Genomic DNA, 16,589 nt, shown 5'->3' with positions numbered 1-16,589 from the left:
GTAACATATTTTTAATAATTTTGTGCATAAAACAAAATTTTGACTGTAGCTCATCACATGAAGTCAGGTGTGGAATTTTTTACTGTGGTGTCATATCAGCCCTCAAAAAGTTTCAGCTATTGGAGCATTTCAGACTTTTGGATTAGCGAGGCTCAACTTGTATTTTTATTTTTTACCTAGAGTTTCTGTAGAAAACAAAGAGATATAACCCGTCTTTACATAACAAGTTTTTCTTGCTGTAGCCCCTCTGCGTACCATCCTTTTTAACTTAGTGACTATGAGGCTTGTCGCTTCCCTTCTCTCTTGCTCCACAGAGGAAGACATTTTTCTGATCTTGAGTTTCTTGTAGAATTAAAACCACCATGGTTGCCTAAAATAGTGGTTCCCAACCTTTCACCACCAAGGACCCCTTCTGATGTCTTTGCCCACCTCCATAGTTTAAAGTAAGTTTTTAGCCACATATTTTTATAAATGCCAGTCAGCCTTCTGAATGGCATGCAACAACCAGTGTTGTCTGTCTCACTAAGTTGATATTTCAGCCACAAACTAAGAGTCTAAGCATTTTAGTTAAAACTTATGCAGCTTTATCACAGGAAAACATAAAAGTTCTATTAAACTTTTGAAATTTTGCAGCAATTCATGGCTACCCCTGCCCCTTTACCATTTTCTTGGCTTGAAGATTGAGAATCACTAATCTTTAAAAATACTCTCATGGAGTCTAGTTACAGAATATTAAAACTGAATGGTTCTGGAGGAATTTCTTTGAACCTTCTCATTTTACAGAGGAAGAAACTTATATCCTGAGAAACCAGACAGCTTGGCCAAGGTAGTATATACAAAAAGCCAAGCTATAATGAAAACTCTAGTGTCACAGCTTCCAATCCAATGTTTTTTGCTCCATACAAAACTGCATCTGTTGTAGGGGCTTCTTTGCCAGGCTTCTGCTAGGTAACCTGGGGTGTCTTCTGTAAGGAATTTCTTTGTATTTGAGAGGCAGCTAAATTAAAGCAATGGAGAAATTACAGAGCACAGTAGGTATTTTTAGGATTAAGACCCTGAAACTGGCATTAAGAATGATAGGTAATGTTTCCACTTCTGTAGATAGAGAGCAGTGATGGTGGTTTCCTCTGGAGTTAGTTAACAGGGAACTGAAGATGTGATTCTTGTCTGTGTTATCACGGTTTCTCCAGCCTTCAGAAGTCATTAATAATGCTATCATTGGCTATTTCAGAATTTGAATAATTGAAGCTAGAAAGGGATACAAAAGCCTTTTATTGCTCTGACTTTTTTTCTCCCTCTTCTCTCTAAGAGCTGGGGTGCAGAAGGCTATCACCTATGGGTAATCAGCGGATTTGGTTCTCAAAACACTGAAATTGAGTCTGACCTCAGGAGTGTAGTTAAACAGCCCAGCATCCTGTTATTTCAGTTTATTAAGAGTGTACTCACTGTAAACCCTTGTATGGTAAGTATATTTAAAGCTCTGATTTTTTAGTGTCTTTTATGTTAGAAGTTCAGACCCTTCTTTATGACATACATATGGTGTATACTTCTAAAATTGGCATATTATCTTCTTTTCTATGATTCTTGTGTTTCTTTTTAATTTATATTAAATTTATACCAAAATTTTATTTCTCAATGGGTTGTGTTTCTTTGGTCCTATTCTTTCAAAAGGATCATAAGCAATTTGACAGAAAGCACTGTTTATATATTTATTTAAATAATTTGAGTAATTTAGTCTTTATCTGAATAGCATTTCCCAAAGCGTGTTCCTCTAGGCACTACTTATGAGAGATATTAGTAGCAATTCCACAGGATTTTCGAAAAGTTTTGTTTCCATATAAGTGTCAAATAAAGGTAAAACAAAATTGTAGAGATTTATTTATTTTAGGACTCCAGAGTCTTAAATATGCTACTGTGCATCATGAAAATCCAGGAGGTGGTATATAAAAAACAGTGTTCCCCATGCTTATTTAACTGTGACTTTTTAAGAAACAGCTTGAAGAAAGTATGTCTGAGGACTTACTTTTAGAAACACTGCCTCAAACACTGCGTCTTGTATTTCTAGCTGAAATAGTGTATACTAATATTATTATATATTGCTAATATACAGTAATGGTATATGTTACATGTTAGAAATGCATATCTTAATATCTACCATCAATGGCTTTTTAATGGATATTTGGTACAACAGATTTCTAATTAAAGTTTACAACACATCCAGAAAGAATGTGAAAATAATCTGAATCTCAGATCCATTATTCCACTTGAAGATTAAGGATCCCCAGAAAAGAAAAGAACATTTCTCCCTCCCTTCCCCATCCCAAATAATAATTTAAAAGCACCCTTGAGTTTTATGTCAAACCAGCATTTGGACTAAAATGGAAAGGCGATAAGGGTAGGTGCTGCTTTGTCTGATCTGAATAGTTAATGAGTCTACTCACCTTTGAGAACACTGACTTTCTAGTTGAAAACTCATAGTCACTAAGATCACTATTCTTTCTAGTTATAACAGCGCATGAGATTATTGTGTAGTCTTTGTCCTCTGTGAAGAAAATCAACATCGAGATATATGTACATTTCCTATAATAAAACTAAATCGATGTGTTTTCTCCTACGTAATATTGAGTTGTTTTTATTTGCTTTCTTCCTTTGCCCTCTTGTTCCTCTTACCCTCATTTAGAGTAACCAAGAGCAGGTGTTGCTTCAGGGCGAGGACCGCTTGTACTTGAACTGTGGAGAGGCTTCACAAACCCAGAATCCTAGGAGTTCTTCAGCACACTCTGAGCATAAGCCCAGTCGAGAAAAGAGCCCGTTTGCAGATGGAGGTTTAGAGTCTCAGGGATTAAGCACTTTACTTGGACATCGGCATTGGCATGTTGTACAGGTAAATCTTTAATTACTGATTATAAGAGACTTATTCGTTGGTAGGATATCACCTGTAACAGATTATTAAATATTTCATCTTTTAACTTCAGGCAACTGAGAATCCTTTTAACCATTTTGTCATGTCCCTCTTCTGCTTTTCTGTGTTCTTGTCCTCTTGTCTTCTCCCTCCTTTCTTTCCATTTGGCGTAGAGTGTATCCCCACCTGCTTCAAGTCCATTAATAATGTCAAGAACTAGAAGTTCGTTTTGCCTTCTCATTGAGAACTATTTATTTTACTTTTAGCCTCTTTTTTGTATAAATTTAGCTCTACGGATTTGCACAGGCAAAACAAAGTGTAATAATCTCACAGAAAGTGGAACATCAACTAGTATTCTGTGCAGCTGACCTTACAATCCTAATGGGGCCACGTTGAGGTTAATCACGTGACTTTGGACCCTAATTGCAGACTTGTGATCAGTAGAGAGCTTTATTGTTAATAATTTTATTAGCTAATCTCATTCCAAATTATTTATTCATTCTGATATCACTGTTAAATTAACAGTGTCTTACAGTAATTCTGATAAACTGACATTTAACATAGAAATCAATTCTGAATTTTGATACCAAGTAAAATTATTTTGGGGAAACCAGTAAGTTGAAGTTTCTTAAAAGAAACTTGCATACATAATTTCAGTGTCCTGAGTATTTTCTTTCCCCTTTTGATAGCAAAATATTTTAGGTACATTAAAGCCCACTCTTAGTTTCTTTTAGTCAGTTTCTATTTCCATAATTCTTTGCCTTACTTTGACTCTGTATGTTTACCCTACTAGCCTACTTCAGCTCCCATGTTATTTTCAGTTGACTTTGAGTGAAGATAATGAGGGACAAAAAAATGGTCATGTGAAAGGTTGAAGGATTATCTCCTACATTGACATGTGGTATACACTAAAAGAAAATGTACTTACATTAATAAAAACTCATAGAATCAAACAATGTACATACCATTTTATAATTAGTAACAATTTTTAAATAAAACTGCATTAGCTACTTCCTTGACTAAAATTTTCCACTGCTCCCTTCTCTCCTATAGCCATTTCTCTGCTATTTTCATTTCCCCATACTTTGAACTATTCATTCTACACTGACCTAGCATCAATGCCAGTTCTGCCTAGCCAGGTCTGTGTTACCAGAGAGCCAAGTAGAGCAGAGGATCAAAGAAGGTAGGTCTGGAACTAAAAAATCGATCAGGCAATAACAAAAATTGAATTTCCTTCCAGCTCAAAAACTCAGTGATTCTGTGATTCTTAAGCATCTATGAAGTATCCCATATAAGAGAAACATTTTAACACTGATTTTAGGACTGGGTACCAGCAAGATTCTACTGTTATTCTATTCTTTCGATAGCTAAAGATATTTAGACAGATGAACTTTTAAAACCTGAGTTTACCTAGTTTATCAGTTTCCTTAAAAATAACATAAATAATGCCACATTAATTGTTTTGTACTGCCGAAACAATTATAATGAGCTCAGAATTTTTCAAGCTGGAAGGACCTTAGCGATCATAAAGTCCAACTGGATTTGATACATGTGGTAACTGAGGATCAGGGAAGTTATATGACTTGTCCAGTTCACCCAGCAGAGTAGTGGCAGACTTATCTTTATCATGACTCTATGTTAAAGTAACAATCTAATGTATTTTAAAACCAAGGTACTGAGTATTAAATCACATAATACACTACTGACCTTGAGCTAAAACTTAGAATTTGCCTGTTTGGCAGTTTGCACTGGAGTTGCCCTATATTTTGCTGGCACTCAGCTATGTGATTCAGTGCAGTTATGGTGGTGGTGTATAGGGCAGTATACAGTGTCTGTCTAATGCTAAACCTTTACGTTCTAGGCTTTTTAGCCATTTATCATGACTCCCTGAAGAAACATAGTTGCCTGGTTTAATTTACCCTACAGTATTATCCTTTTTTCTAAGATAAGTGACCACATCCTCTGTCAAAGTTGATTTTGTTTGCATGATTTATTCTTTGTATGCTTCTTGTGTAGCTTAGATGAACTCCAACTAATTCTGCTGCCTGTTCTGTTTCTCATTTAGAATACTAGTTTTTTGTTTGTTTGTTTAAACCTGCTACCTGATACTCCTTAGCTTCCAGACTGGAAAATTCTATGTTACTTATGATTTTTCTTTAACTAAAACAAAACAAATACATACTTGTCAGAAGCAGGATTGGTAGCTGGCAGTAAAGGCGGTGCTTTTTTTTTGAGATCGAGTTTGTTCTTTGTTGTCCAGGCTGGAGTGCAGTGGCGCGATCTTATCTCACTGCAACCTCCGCCTCCAGGGTTCAAGCGATTCTGCTGTCTCAGCCTCCCGAGTAGCTGGGATTACAGGCACCTGCCACCACGCCCGGCTAATTTTTGTATTTTTAGTAGAGACAGGGTTTCACCATGTTGGCCAGGCTGGTCTCGAACTCCTGACCTTGTGATCCACCTGCCTTGGCCTCTCAAAGCGCTGGGATTACAGGCATGAGTCACCGCACCCAGCCAAAGCAAGCACCAGCCAAGGTGCTTTTTAAAAAGTTTTTTCTTACTTAGAAATTTTAAAACTTTTGAAAGTCATTTGTTGACATATGGGGCACAAACTACCGAAATTTTACAAAACACAAACCTTCTAGTTTTAGGCCATGTCCCTTCTAAAACTGCCATTTATTTTAATAGTATTTTGTATGATGTAAACATTTACTTCTGAAAGGTACATAAATCTATTATCCAGTGTTCTGAGGGTGTTGGTTTGATAGTTAGCTTGGCTATTTAGAAAGAATAAGCTTCACAAAATGTGGGAGATAAGCACCTACAGGGTATCAGGCACTAAGTTAGGGATTTCAACAGACAGTATTTAAAGGCTATTTCATTCATAAATTATTTGCTGTCTTCCTACAGTATGTATCAAGTGTACCAGGTATTTGGCACAGAACAAATCTGCTAGGAGGATGGCTCCCACAGTCTCACTAGTTATAGACAAAACTCATCTAGGCAGGAGACAGAGTTTTAGCAGTTACTTTAAAATTTAGAAATCATAGTAACAAATAAGGGCAGATTCAGTTTCTTTAAGAGAAACTGAAACATTCTAAGATAAGGGTAGAGTTTCTGTACCTTAGCACTCAGTTTTCCAATGATGTGGCATGACTTTAGTGCCCTGAGTGTGCTTTCATGACCTGTTTTTTTTCTCACTGATTAGCTGCCTCTTCCTTACTTCTGCCATTTCCTGTTCTCAGTATTAGAGGTAGAGCTCAGAGTTCAGATGACACATAGATCAATAAAGTTGACCTATTGGAGAAAATACATAGTATCTTTAGACAGAAAACTGCATGAAAAATAAAGCTTTGTTCTAAACTTAACACCTTAAGTTTTTAAAATAAATCATTTGTGGCACTTCATAGATTTTTACAGAATAAATTGTTTTCTCTTATAGATACTGATCATAGTGTGATCATTTGATAAGATTTAACTTTGGTTCCCATTATTAGAAACTCTTTGTGTTAGAATCCACTTTTGTAGTAAGATCCCAGCTCCTCCATTACCCAACCACACGTTTCATAAGTACTCATGAAATACCAAGGTTTGAGGGAGGTGAGGATTCCTTTTAGTGCCATGGGTGATTGGCACAGTTATACTCAGGTACATCCTCCTGCTGTGAGTGACTGCTGAAAAAAGTTGAAAATGCTTTCAACTTTTATTTCACCACCCAATCATTACCTTAAGTGTACCATTATTCTGAACTAATTTTACCCATCATAGTGATTTTTTTTTGAGGGGGTGGTGTGGGGAGACAGAGTCTCACTTTGTTGCCCAGGCTGGAGTGCAATGGTGCAATCTCGGCTCACTGCAACCTCCACCTCCCGGGTTCAAGTGATTCTCCTACCTCAGCTTCCCAAGTAGCTGGGATTACAGGCACCTGCCATCATGCCCGGCTAATTTTTGTATTTTTAGTAGAGACAGGGTTTCACCATGCTGGCCAGGCTGGTCTCGAACTCCTGACCTCAGGCAATCTGCCCGCCTCGGCCTCCCAAAGTGCTGGGATTACAGGCGTGAGCCACTGCACCTGGCCCATAGTGAATTTTATTAATTTATTAAGCTATAGATTTAGTTGGATTTTAAGTTGACTTAAGTCAACTTAAGTATAACAAATAATAAGTAGTAAGTAAAGCACTTAAGTGAAGTATAACAAATAGTTGTATCGAATTTTTTCAAAGTTAATACAGATGTTTAAAGCATATTGCTTTTACTTAATTTTTATTCTGTCTTCACATTACACAAACAATCTTACTGGGTTTGATTGCAGTTGACTTAGCTTTTTAATTTGGTCTTTAGTTTTTAAATATGTGACAACTCCTTTTTTTTTTTTTTGAGACAGAGTCTCGCTCTGTCGCCCAGGCTGGAGTGCAGTGGCCGGATCTCAGCTCACTGCAAGCTCCGCCTCCCGGGTTTACACCATTCTCCTGCCTCAGCCTCCCGAGTAGCTGGGACTACAGGCGCCCGCCACCTCGCCCGGCTAGTTTTCTGTATTTTTGTTTAGTAGAGACGGGGTTTCACCGTTATTGCCAGGATGATCTCGATCTGACCTCGTGATCCACCCGCCTCAGCCTCCCAAAGTGCTGGGATTACAGGCTTGAGCCACCGCGCCCGGCCGTGACAACTCTTCTTAGAGTAAAATGAAAATAAATTTGAACAAATTGAAGCTTTTCTTATTCCAAGAACAGAAGACTCTTTTTTTGTTCGGTTCTGTTAATTCTTGCCCTGCTCCAGCATGTGCTCATGAAAACTAATCAGCAGGCTAGAGAGATCAGTCTCATTAAAACAAAAATTTACTTAATGTATATTGATATCCCGTATCAATTATTTAAATTGAAAGGTGTTGTTAGGATGATACAAAGACACCATGTTCAAAGATGTAAGACAAACAACGTGGAAAAATTAACCCCTTTTCTTGCAGATAGAGTTAATATTTGTAATATATTAAAAGTTCTTGTAGATAAGTCAAATACCCCAATAGAAAAATAACAGCTTACATACACTCTTTCATGTGTGTGTGTGTGTATATATATATATATTTAAAGACAGAATAAAAGCTACCAGTGGTTGTCCCTAAACAACAGAGAACCTCATTTTGTCAATTTTTATATTGTATAATTTTATAAGCTTTTTTTATTTTTTTTTGAGACAGAGTTTCACTCTTGTTGCCCAGGCTGGAGTGCAGTGGCGCGATCTTGGCTCACTGACTGCAACCTCTGCCTCCCGAGTTCAAGCGATTCTCCTGCCTTAGTCTCCCATGTAGTTGGGATTACAGGCATGCGCCACCATGCACAGTTAGTTTTGTATTTTTAGTAGAAATGGGGTTTTGCCATGTTGGTCAAGCTGGTCACAAACTCCTGACCACAGGTGATCCACCTGCCTCAGCCTCCCAAAGTGCTGGGATTATAGCGTGAGCAGCCGCACCTGGCCTGAGCATTGCTTTTTTAATCAGAAAAGTGTAAAAGTAATAAAAATATTTCCATTAAAAACCAGAACTTTTTCTGAGGCTGTAATTGTATTAGATTAGGTTGTTTTGGAATGGTTTATATCAGCAAACCCAAACTGTTCATCTGCACAATTCATAGCTGCCCTCATGGGTGCCTTCTCTGAAAATCTCTTGTCAGTCCGTAATTATTGAATTCAATATTTAAAACAAACAGAAACATCGTAAGGGGTAAGGGGCGGGGAGAGGAAAGCCTGGTGCCTAGAAACATGAAATAACAAACATAAGATGTAAAACACTGATTCATATACAAATGGTGAATTCCAAGTGCTCTGCTACCAACTGGGGGGGCACCTTAAACATTGTTCAGGAAGATGAATCTCATATTGTGATAACTTAATGCCTTAAGTTTAAATATATTTCATAAGTTTTACCAAACTGATGTGTTATTTTCTATAGATTTCCAGCACCTATCTAGAGAGCAATTGGCCTATACGGGTGAGTTGTTACTTTGTTGGTGTTAACTTTTGTTGGCTAGCATTTGCTGCAAGAGGCATTCGGGGAAGAGCCCTTCAGTGGGTGATTTGAGAAAAATAAAACACTTGATCTGTTGTAACATTGCTAGTATATTAACATCTATAATTTTGTCAGCTATAACTGAATATTTGGATTTTAAAATATTTAATTAGCAGACATTTATTAATAGTCTATTTGCCTGACACAATACTAAGCTCTTTATGCCTAATAAAGTATATAGGTTTGCAAGGAAAAGTTCTTATTTTTTTTTTCAAACAGTTTTCAGCTATTGATAAGCTTGGACAGAATATTGCTGTGGTTGGCAAGTTTGGTTTTGCACATTACTCTTTACTCACCAAAAAATGGAAACTTTTTGGAAACATTACCCAGGTTAGTCTTTTTTGAGATTAAAAACCTATTTCTCAAAGTATAAGAGAACTACAATATGAAATAGCTATAAAGTTTATCACTAAGTAATTTTGGTTACTTATTAAAAATAAGGAAAATCAGATATTAAAAAGTGATATTGAATAATGTCTAAGATTCGATTCTGATAAAATACTTGCTATTTGATAAAGGATCTTGTGTTGAAATAGTTGGATTATTTTTAATTCTTGTTAAGATCAGTAACTATAATTCTTTAGCCTAAGGATTTATTCTTACATTCCAGCTTGAGTTTATCAAATTTGATCAGAATAGATTTCCAGAGAATTTGAGATCATTCCCTGCCTGTTCTGTGTGTGATGTATATGGGATAGTGAGCGTATGTGTGTGTGTGTATGTATGTATGTGTATGTACATACATGCATGCAGTTGGAAGAGAAGGAAATCAATACTTGTTAAGTGCCTATTGTGTGTTAGGCATTTTAAGGCACTTTCATATATGTTACCTTAGTCATCTGCATAGCAACCCAATGAAGGCACTCTTGTTACTTATCTTTCGATGTAAACACACACACACACACACACACACACACACAAAACTAGGATTCAGTTACTCATCTGATAAGTGATTAAGCCAGAATTTACACCAAGCCCTATTGGGTGTTGGAATGATGATGGTATATAGCACCCAGTTATTTTTAATGGTATATTTGCCTTCTTAAAGAAATATTTATTTTTATAAACAGGATATGGATCATTATTAATAAAGGCTCTAGAGTTATCACTGGAGAGGGAGAGTAGAACAGAATAATTTGATCTTTGGCTAGGTGCGGTGGCTCACGCCTGTAATCCCAGCACTTTGGGAGGCTGAAGTGGGCAGATCACTTGAGGCCAGGAATCCAAGACCAGCCTGGCCAACATGGCAAAACCCCGTCCCTACAAAATATACAAAAATTAGCTAGGTGTGTTGGTGCATGCTTGTAATCTCAGCTACTTGGGATGCGGCTGAGACATGAGAATTGCTTGAACCAGGAGGCAGAGGTTGCAGGGAGCTGAGATTGAGCCACTGCACGCCAGCATGGGTGACAGAGTGAGACTGTCTCAAAAAACAATAATTTAAGCTTTGTCTGGGTAAGAATTTTTATAAATATATTACTTTGTTATAATTCCTGGTAGCATAAGGTAAATTTTTTTTAAAATTTTTATTTTAAGGAGCAAAATATGATCGTGACAGGTGGCCTAGCCTGGTGGAATGATTTTATGGTCCTTGCATGTTATAACATAAATGACCGTCAAGAAGAGGTACGTTTTTTCTCTCAGAAATAACAGATTTTTATATTTTAAAGCTATTAAGCATGATTTAATTTTATATAGAAAATAGTCTACTGAAAACTGAACAAAACATTTTATCTTTTAATTAAAAATGTAGCTTCTTTTAGCCAGTGGGATTTTCTTTTCAGGTTACTACTTTAAAAAATTTTTAAGTGACAACTGAGACTTCTAAACCTTTTCTAAAGATTTTAGCTGTCAGACATTCTCTATGGAGTTTGAAAATAAAGAGTTAAAAGCAAAAAATTTCATGATATAAGAACAGCTGTCCTCAGAGATAGATTTATTTAGTTACTGATTTACAGTAACCCCTCCTTAACTATGGGAGATACATTCCAAGACCATCACTGGATGCCTGAAACTGTTAATAGTACTGAACCCTATATAGTACTATCTTTTTTCCTATACATACATACCTATGATAAAGTTTAATTTGTAAGAGATTAATGACTAATAATAAAACAATTAGGACATTATATTGAAATAAAAGTTATATGAATGTGGTCTCTCAGAATATCTTAGTATGCTGTACTCACCTATTTTCAGACCATGGCTGACTGTAGATAACTGAAACTGTGGCAAGCAAAGCCATGGATAAAGGAGACTTCTGTATCTGGTATTTTGTTTGTTTCGAGAAACTGCTGGTCTCATGATGTATCAGGTCTAAAGCTGCAGGTCTAGGCCAGGTGCGGTGGCTCACGCCTGTAATCCAAGCACTCTGGGAGGCTGAGGAGGGTGGATCACCTGAGGTCAGGAGTTCAAGACCAGCCTGACCAACATGGTGAAAGCCCGTCTCTACTAAAAATGCAAAAATTAGCCAGGCGTGGTGGCACACCCCTGTAATCCCAGCTACTTGGGAGGCTGAGGTGGCAGAATTGCTTGAACCCGGAAGGCAGAAGGTGCAGTGAGCTGAGATCATGCCACTGCACTCCAGCCTGAGCAACAGAGTGAGACCCCGCCTTTAAATAAATAAATAAATAAAGCAGGTCTAACAGGAATATTTTATAATAGTACATTCAGTTTTGATCACTTCATTCTTTGCTTATTCATAGAATGAGCCTAGTCTGCAAAAATATATAAGCATAATCCATTTATTGTTAAAGCTTAGATAGTTCTTTTAACTCCTGTTACTAAAAAAAAAAAAAAAAAAAAGTCAGAAGATAAAACAGCATGTTTACAGTATTTGGTCATCCCTAGCAGTTATCTTGTTTTTATAATTTTATTTATTTTTGTTTTCTTCAGCTTAGAGTATACTTGCGAACATCAAATCTGGACAATGCCTTTGCTCATGTTACCAAAGCACAAGCAGAAACATTACTGCTTAGTGTCTTCCAGGACATGGTAATAGTATTTAGAGCAGACTGTTCAATATGCCTTTACAGTATTGAAAGAAAATCTGATGGGTAAGTATCTGGCATATGAGAAGTCACTTTTTGCTCCTATTTATCACGTTTTTCTTTTGTAGTTTTTATTTTCTCAAAACAGTTATTCCACTTTTATATTCAATCTCATTTTTGTTAGAAGTAAAAAAAGCAAGTTTTAATTAGTGATATTGATATAATAGCTAAGAAAAAAGAAATATCCTACACTAACTTCTTTAGCTTATCTTCCTGGAGTCATTTGAAAAAAAAAATCTAGTTTGGAATGAGGTTAAACCCTTAGATACTAAATTTTTTTCACAACCTTGAAAATAAATGGTTACTGACTCTCCTAGTGCTCCCGATACTTGGTGGGAATTTGAAGGAGTTCCACAACTTTAAGACTGTAGGAAGCATGTCCTTAGCAAACTGACTTATATTTCCACTGAGCTAGATGGCTATAGTCTGGGGCAGAAAAAAATCAGCAGTGTTGTTGCTGCTGCATGTTGCCTTATATTTGTGTTGGCATCTGGTCTACTTGCGACATATTTAGACCACACCGTTGAGTTCTGTTTTTGTTCTCAGAGGTTAATTGAAGTATGTATTTACTGAAACAGCACAGTGATTGAGGAGTAATGCAAGATAAAAATTAAGACATCTCACTAGCCTCAGTGATTGAACCGTCATTCTTTCTCAATCAACTAGTTTTTTCCACTTAAATATTTGTATTCTTATAGCTTCTTCCCTAGTTTTCGTCTTCCCTCCTATTTGTTACTCCCTTTCTTTCTCTCTCATCCCCATATATGTTCCCTGGTTCCCCTCAACCTTGCCAACTTCCTGATCGAAGGATATATGGGGAGAAGATGATAGGTAGAAGACATCTGAGTCTTCCATAAGCATGAAGTCTAATACTATTACTAGTGGAAAAGAAAGAAAATCTTGTTAGCATTGTTGTTGAGGTATGTGGGTTTCTTTTGTTTTTACAGTCCAAATACTACTGCTGGTATTCAAGTTCTTCAGGAGGTTTCCATGTCACGCTACATTCCTCACCCTTTCCTGGTAGTATCTGTCACTCTGACATCAGTGAGTACAGAGAATGGAATCACCTTGAAAATGCCACAGCAGGTACCATTCCATTATCAAAGCTCTTTGGAGTTTACATCTCAGTGTTTGGTATTCAAGTCCATATTAGAAACTATTTGTTCAGCAAATAAATACTAAGTGTCTAAAATGTACCTTATATGAGTATGCTGGGTTGCAGTGGCAAATTAAAAAGACATGCTTTCTGCTCAGGCATTAAATAAATAATTACATACATAATGAATTGTTCCTGTTATGTGTGCCAAAAAGTAGTATACATTACTGTGAGAGCATATAACAAAAACCTATAATAATCTGAATAATCAGAGATTTCTGTATCATTTAAATTAAAACCAGGAGAATAAGTAGAGATTATCTAAGTTAAGAGGGGATGGATTTTCAGGTGGAAGAAACGGTAGTGCAGAGGCCCATAGACGAGAGAACATGACACACTCAGGGAATTGGAAGAATTTTACAGTGACTGGGACATGGAAATTGAAAGATATAAGTCTTGTAGATAATATTGATAATTTTAGACTTTAAGTCTAAAGTGTTTTAAGGTAGATATTATTAGATCTAACCTTTATAATGTTTACTATAAGGAGGAAAATGAACTGGAGTAAGACAAAACTACGGTAGGGAGAGCAACTGGGAGGTCATTGTAATGATCTAGGTCAGTGGTGTTCATAGTCTGAACTTGGGCAGTGAAAAAGGATACGGAAAGAAGTTGAATTGAGTATAGAATAGCAGGGGCTTTATAATTAGTTAATTATGAGGAAAGAGAAAGTATAATCCCATCGTGTCTGGGTAAAGTAACAGGGAAGTAGGGTGACCAGGACCCACGTTGCATAACTTCCTATTTCAGTGGTTTGTAAACTTCATGTCAACTGGGAACTTATTGTCAGAGGAAAATTGTATGTAGATTTATTTGTCATCCCTGTCTGCCCAGTCTGTCTTTTACTTCCTATTGAGGCACTTCTGTCAAACCTCAACACTCCATAAAATAATTAGAAAACAGTGCAGTAGACTATCCAGTTATGGGGAATGTAATATTACTTATATGAATCTAAAATCGATTTTGTTACATTCTATCCCAGTTCTCTATTCTTTGTAACAAGACATTGTAAAAGCTACTCCCTCTTCCACATGATGACCCCTAAAATACTTGCAGACAGTTATCATTCCTTGTCTTCTCCTTCTCTCCACAAACCTCTCTGTCTTCTTATCTGCATGCTAAATACTTCCATATCTCCAACTATTTCATGTGACCTACCTCCAACTATTTCATGTGATACTTGTTCTAGACCCCGTAACCATCTTGGTTTCCCTTCTTTTTTTTTTTTTTTTTTTTTCCTTTTTTCCTTTTTTCCTTTTTTTGAGACAAGAGTCTCATTCTGTCGCCAGGCTGGAGTGCAGTGGCGCAATCTTGGCTCACTGCAACCTCTGCCTCCCACGTTTCAAGTGATTCTCCTGCCTCGGCCTCCTGAGTAGCTGGGACTACAGGGGTGCGCCACCACGCCCAGCTAATTTTTGTATATTTAGTAGAGACGGGGATTCACCATGTTGGCCAGGATGGTCTCAATCTCTTGACCTCATGATCCACTTACCTCGGCCTCCCAAATTGCTGGGATTACAGGCGTGAGTGACCGTGCTCAGCCTCGGTCTCCCTTCTATAGGTAAAATTGGTTTTCTCCTTTAAAATATAGTTCCCATTTCCTCTGCAAATCATATTTAATGGTAACCAGTTAGTCCTAATTGATAAGGGAATATACTGTTTTACAGAAGTTTAGATAAAAGGTGTGAAAAAAGCTGTGACAATTTAAAAATCATTTTGCAGTCCTGAGGAACTAATCAATCTTAGCATCACTAAAAATGGGAAAACCAGGTATGGTATGCTTCTTGAGGTGATATAGCATGAAGTTCACAAGAATTATTGCCAAAAATCTTGAACACAAATCAAATCAAGTGTACAGCATCATCTTCCCTACCACAAGGAAGCAGAATACGAGACATTCTGTTGGACAGCTACAAGTCACTAACGTGGGGGGAAAAGAAGCACATCTTCTAGATTAAATAAGATTTTGAAGCCATAAAAACCAAATGCAGTGGGTAAAACTCATTTGTGAGGCAAATCTGATAATCGTCACCCTACAGAACCAAGTCAGTAAGCTCATTTGTATCTTCATTCAAACAAGCTATGAAAAGACACTGTTGAAGCAATTAGGGATATTTCAATACTAATGGGGAGAGAAAGTAGGGAATAATTGTAAATTTTATTGGATGTGATACTAGCATCGTGGCTATGTAAGCAGATGCCCATATATTTTAGGAATGCATATTAAACATATAGAAGTAAAATGGGTAGCATATCTTACTTGAAAATACTCTGACAAAACTGGAAAAAAAAATAAGGGATGGATGGAGCACATAAGGCAAAATCTTGATAATTGTGAATCTGGATAATGGCAGTGTGGAAGTTCATTATACTATTCTCCCTACTTTTAATCATATTTAAAGTTTTCATATTTAAAAAAGGACTCATATATCCCAGATAGAGTAGGCAACCAGTGGCATCAGTAGTACTGGATACCATATTTAGAGAGGACCTTTCACAAAGAGAAGGTGCTTAATTTGGCTGGAGCAGATTAAGAAGTTAAAATTGACTGATTACCATAGAGGGAAGACAAAGAATGCTAGAGCAAAGTAAGTTTTGATTTAATACTAAAGTTAAAAAAAAAAATTGTAGTAACAGTGAAAACTCTTCAACAGCAAGATAGTCTCTCCATGAGAGTGAGCTCCTTGCTACTGAAACTCCCGTGGATAATCATCTGCCAGGGATTTTTTTAGGGTAAGAGATGGAGTTTGGGGTTCCTTCAAATTTAGGATTTTGAGCATACAGGTAGCCCTTGCTTTTTTCTGAAAGCTTTATTAAAGTTGCCTGAGAGTGCTGTTGCAGTCATCTTTAACATTATCAGAAAATGTTGAATGCTAAGATCGGATACTGATAATACCCACTCACTGAAGAAAAGAGAAGTGTACTTTTTTAATGAATTAGTATGAAATATGGTGAAATCTACCATCTTAAAACTTAAGGTAGTCATTATAAATATTAGTCATATCGTGGTGAATTACAGTAAATGCCTTTAAGGTCTTTTGAAGTGTTTTAGTGTATGCCAATCCCCAGTCATGCTGTTTTGCTGCAGGTGTTTGTGGTTTTTTTTCCTCTGCTATCTAGCTACATTTTACTGTTATCTAGGTGTCTGACTCTTCTAGTTCCCACACACCTAAATTCCATGTTCACTTTTCATACCTCCAAATTACTTTCTGGATAGATACCCAATTTTTTTATTTAGTCATTTCTTTATACACAATCCCCTGTAGAATCTGAAAGCAGTAAGCAAGAGTAGTTTGTATAGCCAGGTATTTTGCAACTAGTATAGGGTGGCTGTTGTTTTCTTGATGAACCCTAAATGATATTGGCAGTTTAAATTAATCCTGCCAGCATGCAGCAAAGACTGGGACACAATCCCACAAGTTT

The 16,589-nt window shown here is 36.8% G+C and overlaps 1 protein-coding gene across 2 annotated transcripts in view; it reads left to right on the top strand.

Moving 5' to 3' along the window:
* Positions 1 to 16,589, top strand: part of RIC1 (RIC1 homolog, RAB6A GEF complex partner 1) — a 153,371-nt gene that overhangs the window by 121,874 nt on the left and 14,908 nt on the right. Inside the window, exons 11-17 of one of the 2 annotated variants that reach the window (XM_025359079.1) lie at positions 1,310 to 1,462; positions 2,681 to 2,884; positions 8,844 to 8,882; positions 9,180 to 9,290; positions 10,497 to 10,586; positions 11,856 to 12,016; positions 12,958 to 13,096. In XM_025359079.1, the coding sequence (XP_025214864.1) occupies positions 1,310 to 1,462; positions 2,681 to 2,884; positions 8,844 to 8,882; positions 9,180 to 9,290; positions 10,497 to 10,586; positions 11,856 to 12,016; positions 12,958 to 13,096 (897 nt within the window). The remainder of the gene's footprint in view (positions 1 to 1,309; positions 1,463 to 2,680; positions 2,885 to 8,843; positions 8,883 to 9,179; positions 9,291 to 10,496; positions 10,587 to 11,855; positions 12,017 to 12,957; positions 13,097 to 16,589) is intronic. The other variant, XM_025359080.1, reaches the window with a different exon arrangement.

This window comes from Theropithecus gelada, chromosome 15 (assembly GCF_003255815.1).
Source record: "Theropithecus gelada isolate Dixy chromosome 15, Tgel_1.0, whole genome shotgun sequence".
In the NCBI taxonomy this organism is placed as follows: Eukaryota; Metazoa; Chordata; class Mammalia; order Primates; family Cercopithecidae; genus Theropithecus; species Theropithecus gelada.
This window is presented reverse-complemented; position numbering and strand designations above follow the sequence as displayed.